We start from the raw sequence: 17,397 nt of genomic DNA on the forward strand, positions 1-17,397 counted from the left end.
AGAAAATATGAATAGTTTACTGTAAGGATAACAGTACATTGAATGATAATGCTAAGTTTACAGTGATGAATCATGCCCTTTCTGAAAGGCATTCTTTCAGGTGACTTGCTTACCTTGTTGCCGGAAAAATGTTTAATCTTATCTAGCAGTTTTAGTGAATAATGGATTACTAATTTGCCTGTGTCATGATGTACTTGTTGAAAAATAAGTTGTTATGTACCTACCATAACGTTCCATGTGAGTTGTCTTCTTCTCGCCTTCTTTCTTGCTGGTTGGTTGGGTTCGGAGCCGATCCTCGGCTCCGACTCGACCATCTTCAAAAGCTCGAGAGCTGCTTACTGGCTCGAGGCCCCCCAATATCCCATGATCTCGTTTGGTAAGTCTAACTGCAGACATAAAAATACAGGAATCCTATCCTAGAATGCATAAATCCTACTGGAGAGACTACTAGTCAGAATGGAATAGCCGGAGAAGACTCAGCCAGTGAAAGAAAAACATAAAGAACTCTTCTCAGTCTACTAGGATAGGGGGATGGGGGGTGGGACGCAAGAAAGAAGGCGAGAAGAAGACAACTAACATGGAACGTTATGGTAGGTACATAACTTCTTAATGTTAGGTTGTCTATCTCGCCTTCATTCTTGCTGGTTGGGACAGCATCCCTAGCACCTCAATCCTGGGTGGCTCATCGGAACAGACTCCTCAGAACAGTGGAACCAAAATCAGCTCTGCTCCTGGAGGCCACGTCTAGCTTATAATGTGAAATGAAGGTATGAGGATTGGCCCATGTAGCTGCCGCACAAATAGTTTCCATTGGCAATCTTGCCTGAAAAGCCACTGAAGTAACTAGAGCTCTAGTGGAGTGGCCTTTTGGTTTAGCAGGAAGCTCTTTGTTCCTTAGCTGATATATCAATGTAATAATAGACGTCAACCACCTAGATCAAGTTACTTTCGACACTGGTAGACCTTGTTTACCCTCAGCATAGGACAGGAACAGCTGGTCTGATTTTATGATTTGCTTACTTCTATGGAAGTAAAAATGTAACTGTCTATGAACATCCAACTGATGCAACTTGTACTCCGCCTTGTTGGAATAATTTGGAAAAACCACAGGGAGATCAATGGACTGATTCAAATTATTCTCAGAAGAAACCTTTGGAAGGAAGGAAGGATTAGTCCTGAGAGAAACTCTGTCCTTGTGGAAAACTATATAAGGGGGGAAAACACAAAGAGCTTGAAGTTCAGACACTCTTCTGGCTGAAGTAATTGCAACCAGAAGGGTCTTCCAAGAAAGAAACTTCAAAGAACAAGAAGCTGCAGGTTCAAAGGGGGGGCAATATCAGGGAAGCTAAAATCAAATTTAGATCCCACGGAGGAGGAGGGGGATCTCTCACTGGGGGCCTGATTAAAGTAGTCCCTTTGAGAAAAACTTTACAAAGCTTATGATACATAATACTAGTATCCGACAGGCCTGTATGAAAGTTTGAAATTGCAGCTAATTGAACTCTAATCGTGGCAGAAGAAGATCCAGCATGAAAAAGTTATGCTAAAAAATCCAAAATATGGTGCACAGGGGCTGAAAAGGGATCTATATTTCTAGCATCTGCCCAGAAAGAGAAATGTTTGCACTTACTAGCATAAGTCTTTCTAGTGGTAGACTTATGCGATAAGATGATTTCACGCACCGAGTGGGAGATGTTCGGAAGCCTGGCTAAGGTTGGAAGTGGAGCAACCAAGCAGTGAGCTGGAGAGATTGAAGGGATTGGTGCAGCCCGTCCGATTGATGGATCAGGAGGTCTGGAACTGGGTCCAGGGTCCAGGGCTGCTCCAGAAGGTGACTATGTAGGAACGGGAATCAAATTTGTCGAGGCCAGTAAGGGGCAATGAGGATCATCTTGCATCCCAAGATGGTAGCTTTCTGTATTAGTTTGGGAATCAGGAGAAACTGAAGGAATGCATAAAGAAGTCCCTGAGGCCAATCGTGAACTAGAGCGTCTCTGGGGGAGTGTCCGGGAAGAGGGAGGAGAGAGAAGAAATCGTTGCACTTCCTGTTGAAGGGGGTGGCAAAAAGGTCGCAGCAAGGCTGACCCCCATCTGCGGAAGATTTGGTCCGCCACTGTCTGATTGAGAGACCATTCGTGAGGCATATGAATTGCTCTACTCAGCCTGTCCGCTATAATGTTGGTCTTCCCAGGGATGTGCGCTGCTATCAGAAACCACTGGGAAGAGATCGCCCACTGCCAGAGTCTGAGTGCTTCTCGACATAGGGGGTAGGACTTGGTTCCGCCCTGCTTGTTGATGTACCATACTACTGACATATTGTCTGTTTGAATTGCAATGGTCCCAGTGGGAAGAGAGTTGTGAAGAGCTTGCAATGCCAAAAGCACGGCCCTCATCTCCTAGACATTGATATGCAGATGGTACTCGTGAGGCTGCCAGGTGCCTTGGACTGGTCTGCCCTGAAAATGCCCCCACCCGATCAGGGAGGCATCCATGGTTACCGTAGCCACTGGAGGAGGAAGAGCAAATGGTCTGCCCTGGGGTATTGATGGGGAAACCCATCCACCAAGCAAGTTGGTTTTTGCATGTCTGTGTGATCATTATCTTATGAGACATTGGAAGTTGCTGAACAGCAAACACTGAAGAATCCTCGTATGAAAATGAGCAAGGGGAACTAGTATGATAACCGTTGCCATGAGACCAAAGGTTTTTAGGACGAATCTGGCCTGAATTTTTTTGCATCCTAATAAGACCTGCACATGTCGGCGAATGTCTAACACTCTGTCTAATGGCAGTGTCGCTGACGTCCTTTGTATTTAAGTTTGCGCCTATAAAGGTAATAGATTGACAAGGTGACAATGCAGACTTTTCGAAATTTATTGTGATACCTAGTTTGGAGCAAGTTTGGATGGTGTAGTCTCTGGCTCGCAGCAGGTGATGTCTGGTGGTAGCAGTAAGGAGCCAGTCGTCTACATATGGAAACACCTGGAGTCCTTGCCATCTCAGCTGAGTGGTAACTACTGCCAAACATTTGGTGAACACCCTGGGGGCTGTGGTGAGACCAAAGGGCAGAGCTCTGAACTGATAATGACTGGCTCCAAGCTAGAAGCAGAGGAATCTTCTGGAGTGTCTGTCCATTTTGATATGGTAGTATGCATCCTGAAGATCTATGGAGCACATGCAATTGTCCTGACCCACAAAGTGTAAAATGGACTGTAGCGTGACCATCCAGAACTTTGTTCTTTGAACAGACCTGTTTAGTCTGCTGAGATCCAGAATGGGACTCCAGTCCACTATCTTTTTTGGTACCAAAAAGAACCTTGAGTAAATTCCGGGTCCTTGCTGGTCTGCTGGGACTGGCTGGATGGCTGCTCTTAGCAGTTTTTATATTTCTTGAACTGCTTGATCTCTTAGATTGGGTGGAACATCTGGAAGGGATTTTTTGGGAATGTAGGGAGTGCAAAAGAAGGGGATTTTGTAGCCTTTGGATATGATAGACAGTACCCATTTGTCTTGTGTTGTACTTTGCCAGGCTTTTGGGTACAGCGATAATCTTCCGCCGACTGCCTCTGAAGGTGGGCAGCACCTCAGGGATGCTGGAAGGGCTTGTCAGAGAAAGAGTCTCTGTGGCCCTGATTTTGCAGACCCCCTCTGCCCCGAGGACGGCATCTATTGTTGTTCCCTCCTCTGCTCCTGGAAGGGAACTCTCCACGTGTGTCAGGCACGGCTCCCTGGGGTTTCCGGAACCACATCTTCCCACTCTTCTGACCCTTGGGATACAGTCTAGAAGGAGTGGAAAAAAGGACTCCCACAGCAGAGAGAGTCTTGCCTTCCTGCTCACATCTGGTAAGGGTATCCTTCACCTGTGGTCCAAAAAGAGCAGAACCATCAAAGGGGGCATTGGTGAAGGATGCCCTGAAGGGTTCCGCAAAGTTACATAACGGCATCCAAGCATGCCTCAAGGACACGCCTGTGCCTGCGGCCCTACTCGCACCATCGGCTGCATAAGAGATGAGCTGCATGGAGGAGTTTACTACCGAATTAAGAGTCGCCAGTTGGGAGGCAACCTTAGCCTGGGCCCCCGAAGCTGTTGGATCTTGAAGGGCATCTCCTAGCTCTTTAAGGAGATCCCTTTGAAGGCGGGTAAAGTGGCACAAGTAGTTCAGTGACCTCATGGAGAAGGTCGCTGAGGAAAACATCCACTTCCCATATCTGTCCATCGTCCTAGATTCCATATTAGGGGGATGGACAGATGAAGTTTCAGCCAACTCCTTTTTTGTGTCCGCTGCTACCACCATGGTATCAACGGGAACACCCTTCGTCAGAAATTGCTTGTCCTGTGGTGCAGTAATAAATTTTGTGGGTCTTCGGGGGGTTGGTTCCACTGTGTCTGGGGCTGACCACGCCTTCCGAGCCACCACAGACATCAGTGGATCGAAAGGCGGAGACACCCAGGAGGTGGAGGGTCGGGAACCAAACACATCCAGGATTACCGACTCATCCTCAGAAAGGTTAAGGGTAGCCCATTTCCCCCTCTGCCTAAGTATCTCAAGGATGTCTGAGAAAGAGATGTCCTCAGAGGGGGATCTCGGGGACCCTTCCGAATCCTCTAAGTCTGTATCTGAAGTGACAGACTCAGGGGAGTCAACATGCTTCCTCTTGCATTTCCTCTTTCGAGGGGGCTCCTCTGAATTGATCAGGGGAGGCCTTGGAAGAGGAAGATACACCCAATGGGGTGCCCTGGAGTGCTTGTTCCCCACGCTTGGGGTCTGGAGGAGGGGCAGAGGCAGACGCAGGCACCATGGGGGGAGGAGCCGATGAGGCTGATCATGGGGCTGACTCAGAGGCCAGCACACTCCTCATGACCTCAAAGGAGCCCCTTCCCGACAGCGGAGAAGGCTCTGGCTCCAAAGAGACCGGAATCCTTCCCGGCACAGAGAGAGACGGCTCCGAAGCCGATGTAGGAGTCGAACTCACCTGCGCTGAAGCTCCGAGAGGGAGAACGGGGTCGGACAAGGGTCCAATGCCACTGGCCCCCTTGGTGCCGACGAGTAGTCCCGGTGCCAAGATCCCTCCAAGGACGGCACCATGGAGGCGATCGGAGCAGATGACGGAACCGAAAGGGTAGGTATCAGCGCCAACGGTTCCATGATCTGAGCCCCAGCAAGCTCCGGCTCCGAACTCAAGGGATGTGTCGAAGGAGGAACTACGGCAGAGACAGGCGGAGCTGAACCCTGATGAGGGGGGCTGGATAACATTTTTGCCAGGGCCTGTGATTTTAGAAGCCTGCTCACCACTCTCTCCAAATCGTGGTAAGATAGTCTAGAAGACAGAGAAGAGTGGGATCGGTGACTTTACTCCGACTGTAACAGAGGCGACCCCGGAGCAGAGTGCATCGAATCTAGGGATGGAGATCTAGAGCGTTTTTGGCTCCCTGACGGTTCCAACACCAGAGTCTGGGCTGACTGGGAGATAGGTACTTTGGTTGCAGCCGGAACCGAAGTTGAAGCAGATGCCACACCCGACGACGGCTTTGTTGGCTTAGAGGGTTTCACTGGCTGGGCCTTAGCCTGTGACCCTTCAGGTTTGAGCAAACCCCTAAGGATTAGCTTATTCCTACGCTCCTGCAGGACTCTTGGACTAAAGGTGTATCACACCAAACAAGAGTCCTGCAGGTGTAGGGTGCCCAAACAGTAAACACAAGAAGTGTGACCATCTGTCAGTGACATCTTCTGACAGCATGAGTCACACTTCTTGAATCCAGATACTTTCGTATCTTTAGACATTCCTGTAAAAGGAAATATAAATCACAGAGAAAAAGTAACAGAAGGGAAGTAAGTAACTAGTAAAACACACGCACTCAACACACGTTACCACACCCTAACAGCACACACACTCTATTATCCAAGAAAAGGAAAATAAACCTGCTGATCTACAACAATTTCTAATAAAAAAAACTACTACATAAAAATTTAAGAACAAGGATAAGCCTCTAACTAAAAAACGGCTACCTTGAAGAAAACAAACTGGGGGGGGGGACTCTCTAACAAGAAAACAAGTTTTCAAGGGAAGGAGACTAAATTACAAATAGATAACTACAACTACTATAACTATTCTAAACACCAACTACAATATAAATTTTTATACATGCTAACAATAAAATCAAAAAATATGACCTGAGCCAGTAAAAGCAACCTTGCAGCAGAAGCGGCAAATGAGATCTGGGTATCTAGCGCCAGGCATCATGGGATATAGGGGGGCCTCGAGCCAGTAATAAGCTCTCGAGCTTTTGAAGATGGCCGAGTCGGAGCCGAGGATCGGCTCCGAACCCAACCAACCAGCAAGAATGAAGGCGAGATAGACAACTTAACATCTCTTGATCAACCTCTGCTTACTGTCTCTATATTTTAAACTCTGCTGACAGTGGGGCTGTGGCCAGCAACTGGATAAAGCAAATAAAATAAGCTTTGGTACTGTTGATAGTCATGTACTATTAACAAAAGTTATACTCCTGTGACTTTTCTAGCAAGGCTATTTATTGCTCCTAAAAGTAATTTCATATTGAAAACATCTGGTCAAATTCAAACAAAATGGAGGGGGGGTGACAAATTTGAAGTATTGCTCTTATGAGATTATAAAGTTGCAGAATATGAAACTGAAATAGTTGTCATTATTTAGTGAATTCAGTCCTCACTGATTTGCCACACAAGTCATGAAAACCACAACTTTTAAGAGGAACAGACCAAAAGTATGAGGTAACCATTTGGAAATTCTACTAACTTCTGGACAGTTGAAGTATGGACACAGCTGCTGGTAAAACTGGCTGGCACAGTAATATAGGTTCTGAGTTGATTCACAGGAGTGCCCTGATTTCTGGCAATAAGAACTTGGTTGCTGCTCTGTAGACTCACATCCATGATTTGTCAGTTTTATGACATGCTCCTTGTCTGCACTTCCTGTGTGCATTATGAATAATTTGCAATACTGAGCTTTCTCTTTGGCCTCTTATGAATCATTTGCAATAAGCATTTTCTTACACGTTATGAATCATTTGCAGTAATGAGCTTTCTCTTGGAAATGTTATGAAACATTTGCAGTAATGACCTTTCTCTTGGGTCTCTTACGAGTCATTTGCAATAAGCATTTTCTTAGACATGTTAGGAGTCATTTGCAAAAATGAGCTTTCTCTTGGAAATGTTATGAAACTTTTGCAGTAATGAACTTTCTCTTGGGTCTCTTATGAGTCATTTGTAGTAAGCATTTTCTTAGACATGTTATGAATCATTTGTGACAATTACCTTGGGTGCATTGTGAATTATGTGCAGTAATGTATTTTTCCTTGGATCCACAGTCATTTGCAGTAATGAGATTTTCTTGGATAAGTTATGAATTATTGGTAATATTTTTTTCTTGGATGCTTTGAGTTATTTTGAATATGTTTTTTCCAATAATGCTTACTCGCATAAGTATGTGTGGTGCTGTGTATTACTCAGTCTTACCGAGTTGCACACATGTTTAGAGGCTCCTAAATTGGATTCTCATCTTATATCTGAATCATTAATTTTCTTCAGAAGCAAAGGCATGGCTGAAACACAGAACAGCATGGTACAAGCCACAATGGAAGGTGGTGCAACGCAAAGTGTCTTGCACTGTTATAGTGCAACAACTCAGAAGGGTAAGAATTTTTTTGACTACTGTTTGTCATACCAGCTTTGTTTACTGTAAGTAAAAGTGTAGCGTCACGGCACACCTGCGAATTACCTTGAAACCTTCTAATTACACACCCCTTTTTTCTTCTCTGAAGATGCTGCCTCAGAAAAGAAGAAGCAAATTACCACATTCCAAAGTAGCTGGAAGGTTACCTTTGACTGGGTAATGGAAAGCAGGCGTGGTGGTCCAGGATATGCATTTTGCAAGACTTGTGCTACTAATATTAATGTTGGACATGGAGGGAGGAATGATTTGCAGCAGTATATGGACACTGAGAAGCACAAGATGAGCACCAAGCATTTGACTGGGAGGAAGGTGACAGAAATGTTTGCCACTCAACAAACCAATGCTAAAGTTCTGGAGGATGAAGTAGCCTTTATGGGCCTACTTCTTGAACACAACTTGCCATTTACAACTGCGGATCATTTCCTGAAGTACATGAAAAGGTACTGCATGGATCCGGAGGTGGTACAAAAAATGACCTCTGGACCAACAAAGGCTGCTTGCATTTTAAGAGATGTAATGAGGCCAAAGTATCAGCAGACTGTTGCACAAGCTTGTCAGAAAGTATCATACTGTTTATACCTTGACCAAAGTACATATATGGGGGATGACAAGTTGCTTGTGATTTTACTTGTTTTTTTTGACCACGCAACTGGTAAAAATGTTGTAAGATTCCTTGATATGCCTGCTTGTATCAGTGGAACTGGCCAAGCCATTTATGTGTAATGGAGACTCTGAGCAAGTTTGACATTCCTGTGACCAACATGGTGGCTTATGCATCAGACAATGCTGCATCTCTGATTGGCAAGCGGAAAAGCTATCCAGATTAAAAGAGGTTAATCCACATTTTCAATAAGGGCTGCTTGTGCCACATTGCAGATTTATGCATAAAATCTGGTGTAAAAGGCAATAGCTGTACCTGTAGAGGAACTGATATCGGACATTTATTGTCATTTTTCCAGCAGTGCACAGCATCAGCAGAAACTGAAGGAACTTGCACTGTTTGTGGATATTGAACCTCTCAAAATTATCAGGTATGCCCCCACTCGATGGCAAAGTTTGGCAAAAGTCATAAAAAGAATGCTTGCCTTGTGGCCCTCCCTGAAATCATACTTCTTGTCATATGAACCACGGTCTGTAAAAGTGGATCTAATAGCTGACAGACTGCAGAGCCATGACATCAAGCTGGCATTCTTCTTCCTGCAGTATGCCATTGAACCACTGCATAACTTCAATATGCTAATGCAAAGCAGGGAAAGCAAATTGCTCACATTGCATAACGAGATCCAGAAAATACTGCAGGCATATGCTAGTAGGGTACTGAAGCCACCAATTGCAAGGCAGTTTTTGGACAATATAAGTAGTGTTGATGCAATTCTTGAAGTGCAGGACAACATCTTAGATGGCAAAATTCATATTGGTCCTTATGCTGAAACATATTTGGATGAAAATTCGGATATCAGGGATACTACAGTGGAGCAGAAACTATTCAAGAGAGCCAAACAATTTTACTCTGCAGTGCTATTAAAAATGAAAAAGCATTTCCCTGCAAAAGATCCCCTGCTGCAGAACATGGCCAGTTTATTGGATCCAGCTATGAAACTGCAGATTTCTTCAACTGTTATAGTAGATATTGGAACCCATCTTGGTTTTTGTAGTTCACGAGTGGAGAGATGCAAACTAATAGATGAGTTTTCAGTACATCAGATGACTGACTGGTCATACTGATGTGAGGCATCTAATGTTTTAAAGTACTGGTCAATGGTGCTTGAAGCCCTCCAGTACAAGCCCTCCCAACTTTTCAAAAGTTAATGAGAAGTATTCTCTGTTTGCCGCACTCAAACAGTGAAGCAGAACGGGCATTCAGCATAGGTTCATACTAGGCTATCTGCCCTAGGGCATTTATAAGTCTAGCCAGAATGTGTTTGGCTTTCGCCACCCATTTTAAATTTATTTTGCTATGCCCTTTTTCGAGGTTAGTATACTGTGCCCTCTGTCTAACAGTGACACAGAAGTGATACCCGGGGTAAACCTACGATCTCCCATCCACTCATCAAGATTCCTCTTGAAGAGAGTCAATGAGGGACTCTGCCTAACCTGGACTGGGATTTTATTCCAGAGTGAAGGGAGCCTCTGGGTTATGAATCTGTCCCTCCAGCATGTCCTATTTATTTCAGTGCTGAGGTTCAAGTCTCTCGAGCACGTAGCTCGATGGAATTTGGATTTTCTGAGGTGCAGCATGTCCATTAATTCCAGGTTGGACATGGCTTTATAAGTCAGGCACAGATCGCCTCTGAACAGGCGGTATGCCACTGAGTAGAGCTGGAGTTTCTTTAACCGGGCAGCATATGGCATCTGTTTGAGCCCTTTGATCCTCTTGGTGAGGTACTTTTGGGGTCTTTCCAGTTGCTGCAGGTGTCTGGTAAGGTACAGCCCAAAAGGGGCATTGTACTCAATTATGGGCCTGATGAGGGATGAGTAAAGAGGCACGATGACCTCACCTGATCTAGATGTGAATCCTTTCATGATTAGGTGGGCTATATAAAATGTTTTTCTAACCACTTTGGCCACGTGGTTGTCAAATGAGAGATTGCTATCAACTTGGGTCCCCAGGTCCCTAATTACTTCTTCTGTACTTAATGGATTACCACCTATGTGGTAATTTGTGGGAACTTTGTTTTTGCCAAAGGGGATGACTATACACTTTTTGGCATTTAGCTCGAGGCCATGGCTCTGGCACCAGTTGTCTGTTTCTATGAGGCCCTTTTGGAGGATGCTTGTGTTGGCTCGAGAGTCGATTATGGTGCCCAGTTTGCAGTCATCTGCGAACTTGGTCAGCCACAGTCCTTCCATGTTGGCCTGTACCTCTGAGAAATATATACCGAACAAGAGAGGTCCCAGGACTGAGACTTGTGGGACACCACTTGTAACTGGTTTGGAGTCTGACATGGCTCCAGCAATTCTAACCATGTGGGTTCTGTCCTTGAGCCAGTTTGCAATCCATCTAGTGACATAGGGGTTTATATTTAAGCTGGTGAGCTTATCTATAATGCCCGAGTGGGGTATTGTATCGAAGGCTTTTGCGAGGTCCAGGTAGGCTGTGTGGACCACCTTCCCCTCGTCAATGGCCTTGGTGACTGTTTCAAAGAAATCAACCAGGTTTAAGAGGCAGGATCTGCCCTTAAAGCTGAACTGGGTAGGATCCAGTGTCTGTAGGTCCCCAATATCTTTGAGGTCCATGATGATCCTTTCCATAGCTTTGCAGACCAAGCTAGTCAGGCTTATGGGGCGATAGTTTCCAGGATCCGTTGAGGCACCACCTTTATGGAGAGGGACCACTGTTGCTGTACGCCACTCTTTGGGCACATATCCTGTAGTAAGGCTGAGATTGAACAGTAGTTTTATGTTTGGGTTTAGCTCTTCTTGGAGTTCATGTAGGACGCAGCCCGGGACACCGTCTGGTCCCATTGATGCTGTGTTTTTTGCTTTGGAGAGGGCGGCTCTTACCTGAGCATCTGAGATGTCAGGGGGGCAGCACTCTGCTGGGATAGATATTTGCCCCTTTGGTGGGGAGGGGAGGGGGAGAAGTTTGCGCTGAACCTATCAGCTAGGATGTTGGCAATGTCTGTGGGTTCGGTGTATTTTTTGTCATTTTGGACTAATTCTGAGCATATCTGGGAATTACCACCCAGGTTCCTAACATAACTAAAGAAAGCCTTGTGATTATTCTTAGTGTCCTGTGCAAGTTTTCTCTTGAAGCTGGCCTTAGACAAATTTATGAGTGCCCGTAGCTTTTTGCTAATACTGAAAAGTGATGCCTTCCCTTTTTGGGATTTTGCTCTATCATTTAGTAGCTTCCTCCTTCTATTGTATAGTTTGTTTATGGCTGGGGTCCACCAGACAGGACGTCTGCCTTTGGAGGATTGGGTCTTGGTTTTATTTGGGATCGCATGATCCATGCATTCCTGAAGGTGTTCATAGAATGCGTTTATAAAGGACTCTGCGGTCTGGGACGTATTTTCCACAAGCCCGGGGGCTTTGAAGGATTCCACCTCGGTTTTGAGGAGTGTGAAATTTGCTTTAGAGAAGTGTTTCCATGTGGTTTTCTGGGCAGGGGGTGGGGTCGGGATGTGAATATCCAGTGAGATTAGTTTATGGTCTGATCTTACCAGTGAGGGATACACTTCTGGTCTGGAGCACAGAGTCCCCCATGTTGGTGATGATCAGGTCCAGTATGTTTTCCCCTCTTGTGGGAGTGGTAACAAGTTGTTCCATAGCATTTGAGTTTATAAATTCTAGGAACCTTTGGGCTAGGGTGTTGCAGCTAGAGTAGTGCTCCCAGTCTATGTTTGGGTAGTTGAAGTCGCCCAATATAATGGTGTTTGGAGAGACCTTCATATTTTCCAGTGTTCTCAGGAAGGCCGAGTGGGGTTCCTGGGTTTGGGAGGGTGGTCTGTAGCAGGCTATAAACTGGAAGGCAGTTTTACCCACTGTTTGTTGCACATGGATAGTCTCTGATGCTTCGTGCTTTGCCACCAACCTGGAGGTGTGGGTATCTTTGATGAATATCGATACTCCCTCCTTTTGTGGTTCGGTCCAAGTTTTGGGGCTGAAAAGCATGGCATGAGGTATAACCTGGTAGTGCTGGGGTGCTCTCGGGAGCCCTGAACCAGGTTTCTGTTACTGCACAGATATCGATGTTCTCCATGCTAAAGAGAGTTTCAGTCGTGCATCTTGAGGTTTAGACTTCTGGCGTTGAGTAGCATTACTCTTAGTTTCTTATCCCTTGTGATACCTATGGAGGTGGGTTTGTCTTTTGAGCCTTGCCTAAAAAAGGAACTATGGGGGTAGCAAGAGCCTTTGCCAATATCCGAAAGCCCAGGGGTGACAGGTGCAAGCCGTCCCTAGCGAAGCATCGTGGCTTGTCGAGCATACCATCTCAAGCTGACAGGCATTGGATCCCCTTTGAATGACACCAGTACTTAAGCCAATTGTTGAAATTGATCATCTTGTCTTCATATTGTGGCATCATTCTTGGTGAGGGTAAGATGCTACTCAAGGTCAGAGTCATACCAGCCTGGGCTACATGCTCAGAGAGCTCCTCTATGTCTCTTTTCATGTAGTCCAGGGAGGTATGTCTCAGGTCATTCACACCAGCATGGACAGTGACTGAGTCATATTTGTACTTGCCTTGGAGTGACCTAAGTGCTTGTGTTATGTGGCGGATCCTAGTGCCCGACAGGCTGCTCACCATGACCCTCTCCTTGTTCAGCCTGGTGAGCGGGACGTCAGTGCGCCTGATGATATAGTCACCTATTACAAGTGTATCAGGTGTGTTGTTTAATCTTAAGGGCTGTGACTGTTCGGCACACTGGCTTTGTGAGCTCAGTCACTTGGCCCAAAAACATTAAACTCTATTAGCAATAAAGATAAACGAGGACAATGACTGCTACTGTGCAAAGCATCCTAAGGACATGCTGAAAGCAGCAAGAAAAGCAACAGCTGCTTACAATAAAGAACATTCCTCCACGGCATCAGCTGCAGGAACTACCTCTGCCTGCCAAGATGTGAAGTTGAATGAATAGTGTGAATGTACTTGCCTTATTCCATCTATTGCTTCCCTTCCATATAAGCACAGTTTAAGGGTATTTGTGAGGGGGGTGAGCTGAGCATGTCTTACTTTACTTTAATATTATACAGTTTTCTGAAAAAATATGAATAATCCTCTATTTTGATGTGTCAATGTATATAATTCTCCAATAAAAAATGCTTAAAATAATGCCCTGTCTTTGTGTAATTGAATGAATGGGTGGGTGTGGCCATTAATGCACTAATTTAAATATGCATCTTATGTAAATTAGGTGTCCCTGAATGTCCCTATCTTTAAGGTCCTTTGTCTCTGATTCTCTGATCTGGAGGTTGAGAGGTATGATCAGAGGTTGGATTAGAGACCCATCAGTTGAGGAACAGACAAAAAGACATCAGATTTATGAAATTATGAACCATTGGTATATGTCAGCTATAAAATCAGATAGTCATGTCAGTCTGTAAATATTGAGGTGCTACCAGGGGATGTCAGCCCTATGTGCACTGCTGTTTCTTTCAGTATAAAACACCAGCCTCTGCTCTGCAGAAAATGAACTCATTTAGAAAGCAGAAATGCTACATAACATGGCCTGTTATATAATAATATAATATTTTATATTCATTTTACTTACCATTTTTCCCACTGGATGCTTCAAAGGAAAAATCGCAAAGTGTATATGTAAATAAACTCAAGTTTCTGGACAATAGGCTCATCTCGTACAGAAGAAGAGATATGTTCCTCCCACAGCTCAAAGAAGTCTTTCCACTCACCATCTTCAAATGCTGTCAACAGGTCTTTCTGTAGAACAGGAGAAAACTTGCTTTATAAAAACATGTCTGTTACAAACTTCTTTACATTAACATTTTGTGTTTGTTGACAGAGAAAGTCTAATAAGCATAACCCAGTTTTACAGGAAGCCTAGGCAGAAAAGTTCCACAATAACAGAAGAAATTAGACACGGTTACAAGCCAGGTATTGCAGAACAAGCCGAAGTACTAACAAGCACAAAGTACATTAACCCCATGTGTCTTCTGGCTATATAGACAGATTTGAATTAAACATTTCTTTAGGTTTGTCACTTTTCCTAATTTTTTTCCAGCAATTCTGTTATACAGAAATTCTCCAGCAAAAATGTAACTTTTAAAATGATCTTCCACTTACTACAGATAATCAATGACATTCACATATATAATCTAATAATATAACAATCATCAGTTTTCAGTCATAGGTTCATAGGCAATTACTAGATGTGCAGCCCAGAAAATCACTGAGGAGCCTAGCCTAAAATCCCCACTGCCATTAAAATAAAATCACATCATTGACAGGGAAAAGGAATCTTTAGCCCCCTACTCAGCTCATCCTGCCCAGTTCGGGAAAACTCATATAGCTAGTTTAACTAGCCACTTTTTAACCATCTATAATAAGTGCCTTTTAGTGTTACTGGGTGATATACCTGTAAGGAGAGTAATGTGAGGTCACTCAGTATAACAATATTTGACAAAGTCATATAACAGTATAACAAATGGGTTTGCTTCTTAATGTCACTTGTGGCCTCTTGCCTGTATTTCATAACTACTTCCAGACCACTGACATAATGAAATCAATCTCATGCTAGTGCAACTGGAATGGGATAATACATGTAATTAGTGTATAGTATAAGCACATGTAATTAGTGTACAGTATAAGCACGTTTTGTGTGTGTGTGTGTGTGTGTGTGTGTGTGTGTGTGTGTGTGTGTGTGTGTGTGTGTTTATGTATACAGACATGTTCCAGTGCTTTGATTGAATGAACTTTTGTTCAATGAAAACCAAAGCCGATGTTTTTAAACAAACATTGGAAATGTTAGACATTCAATTCATCTGATGACAATTTTGTTGAAACAGGTAACCGTGAGGATATGAGGGGGGTGTGTATGTATTTATGTACGGATGGATGTACTCATGCATGTGACTGATGCGTTCATGCTCTCATGTGAAATTATGTTGTTTTAGGGTTAGGATAAGGGTTAAGTTAAGGGATAACTTTAGTATGCACGTCTATGCTCACAAGTATATATGGGTTAAGGAAATATTTTTATTTCTAAGTTATAGGGTCAGGGTTAGCATACATTGCTAAGCACTTACGTAAACCAGTCTTTTTCCTTAGTTCTGCTTGAGCTAATTAATGGTCTGGGAGTGTGAAAGTCGCCATTAAGCTTTGAAGCTGGCCAGCTGTTGCATCCTTAGCATGATATAGTCCATTTTGCTGACTACTTCAACAATAGCACCTCAGGGTGTTACTGCTCAGTGTCAGGAGCCTGAATAAAAAACTACATTCCCTCCAAGACCTCCTCACACTCGAAATTTAGACATCTGTGCAGTTACCCAGACATGGTTTAAAGCAACAGAGAGCACCCTGGCAATCCAATGATTCAGTGCCCTCCATACTTTTAGACAAGGGCTAATGTGGAGGTGTCTCAATATACATCATTAACAAGAATACCTTTAGGGTGGTCAAACAGGATAACATGCTGGAGTTCTTCCACATTTGAAACGCCACAGACAAAATCCCATACCATATCCTAGCCAGCTGCAGGTCACCCTCCATGTTCCAAGAAGCCTTGGAGAAGCTTACCATCCAACCTAACACAGTATATGAAAGACTAATTATTCCTGTTTAGACTGGTAATCCTACATGGCCCCTAATCTACAGGCATAGAGATTCCTGGACATCGTAAATACAAATATCCCTGATCAAACAATGAATACGTGAAAAAACACAAAACCTCTCACGCGGAGCTTGCACGGCCAACCAACCTTGAAGACAACAAAACGGCCAGCAATAAAGTCCCAAATGCTTTATTTAGCACAAAGTGTACATAAAAATGCCCAATCAATAATCCAACATAATTTTTCAAACCGGTTTCGACAAATAGCCTTCCTCAGTGAAGCTAAAAGATGAGTGCCAACTAGTGTAACCACGCTATATATAGCGTTTAATACACCATGAAACAGCCAATCAAATTTTTGATTATTAATTCTAATAGTGGTTTAGATAAAACCTTTACTTAGCTCCACACATATCTTATAACAAAAGATGAAAATGACAACAGATATATATTGTTGATAATTGTCAGTAATCCATGAAATAGTGATATAAATATATATTTTGTGTGCAACTCAATGATCTAATAAGAAATAGCTAGAGTGGAATGGGGATAGTAGTCTTGAATATACCCAAAATATTGATTACTATATAGTATAGTAAATATAGAACACGTATAATATCCTCAAGATGAAAAAAGGTAATAAACCCTTATTGTAAATACAATAATATACAATAATATACAAAACATATATATGTATTACAGATGAACATATTGATAACCATCTCTAAGCTAGTGGAATTTTGTGTAAATAGAACAACACCACCAATAAGAATTATACTTTACAAATGGTCATTAAGACCAGGAGCAAACAAAGCTCCGAGATGTATTATCCAGTATTTTTCTTTAAATGTGAGTGTATTTTCCCACCCCTGTTGATGATTTCTGTTGCCCACTATTCGATCTATGATGGTGAACATAAAATGTGCTGTAGGATGTTTAAGTGTATGTTGATATAGGGCATTGGTAATTTTCTTATTCTTAATATTACTTCTATGTTCGCCAATCCTAATCCTAAGTGAGCGTGATGTTTTGCCCACATAGAAAGATGAACACTGACATGTAGCAAGGTAAATGACCCAGCTGCTAGAACACTTCCCAAAAATTCTTAAATCACAGACTTTGCTGGTATTGGCACTACTAAACTGTTTAGTTTTATTAACTTGACTACAGGACATACCATGTCCACATGGAAAAGTACCCACCAATTCCTTTCCGGTCATGGTCAGTTGTTTATATTTTGCTCCCCCACTATCATGATGTTTATAATGTGAAAAGATAGAGCCTAATGTTTTGCCCCTTCTGTAAGAAAATTGACATCGATGGCCCAGTTGTTGCCTGAGATCATCATTAGCAAGCAGAATATTCCAATTCCTGTCCAGAATACTTCTTATAATCTGGTGATTTCTGCCATACGTAGTTACAAATCTCAAGACACTATCACCTTTGTTTCTTT

General features: G+C 43.4%; 1 protein-coding gene across 1 annotated transcript in view; it reads right to left on the minus strand.

The window, feature by feature from the left end:
- Positions 1-17,397, minus strand: part of ARMC9 (armadillo repeat containing 9) — a 3,277,521-nt gene that overhangs the window by 2,671,158 nt on the left and 588,966 nt on the right. The window contains 2 exon segments of the mRNA XM_044070688.1: positions 13,929-13,984; positions 13,987-14,095. Of these exon segments, the coding sequence (XP_043926623.1) occupies positions 13,929-13,984; positions 13,987-14,095 (165 nt within the window).

The sequence above is a fragment of the Protopterus annectens genome, chromosome 4.part1 (assembly GCF_019279795.1).
Source record: "Protopterus annectens isolate FY-2018-M chromosome 4.part1, PAN1.0, whole genome shotgun sequence".
In the NCBI taxonomy this organism is placed as follows: Eukaryota; Metazoa; Chordata; order Ceratodontiformes; family Protopteridae; genus Protopterus; species Protopterus annectens.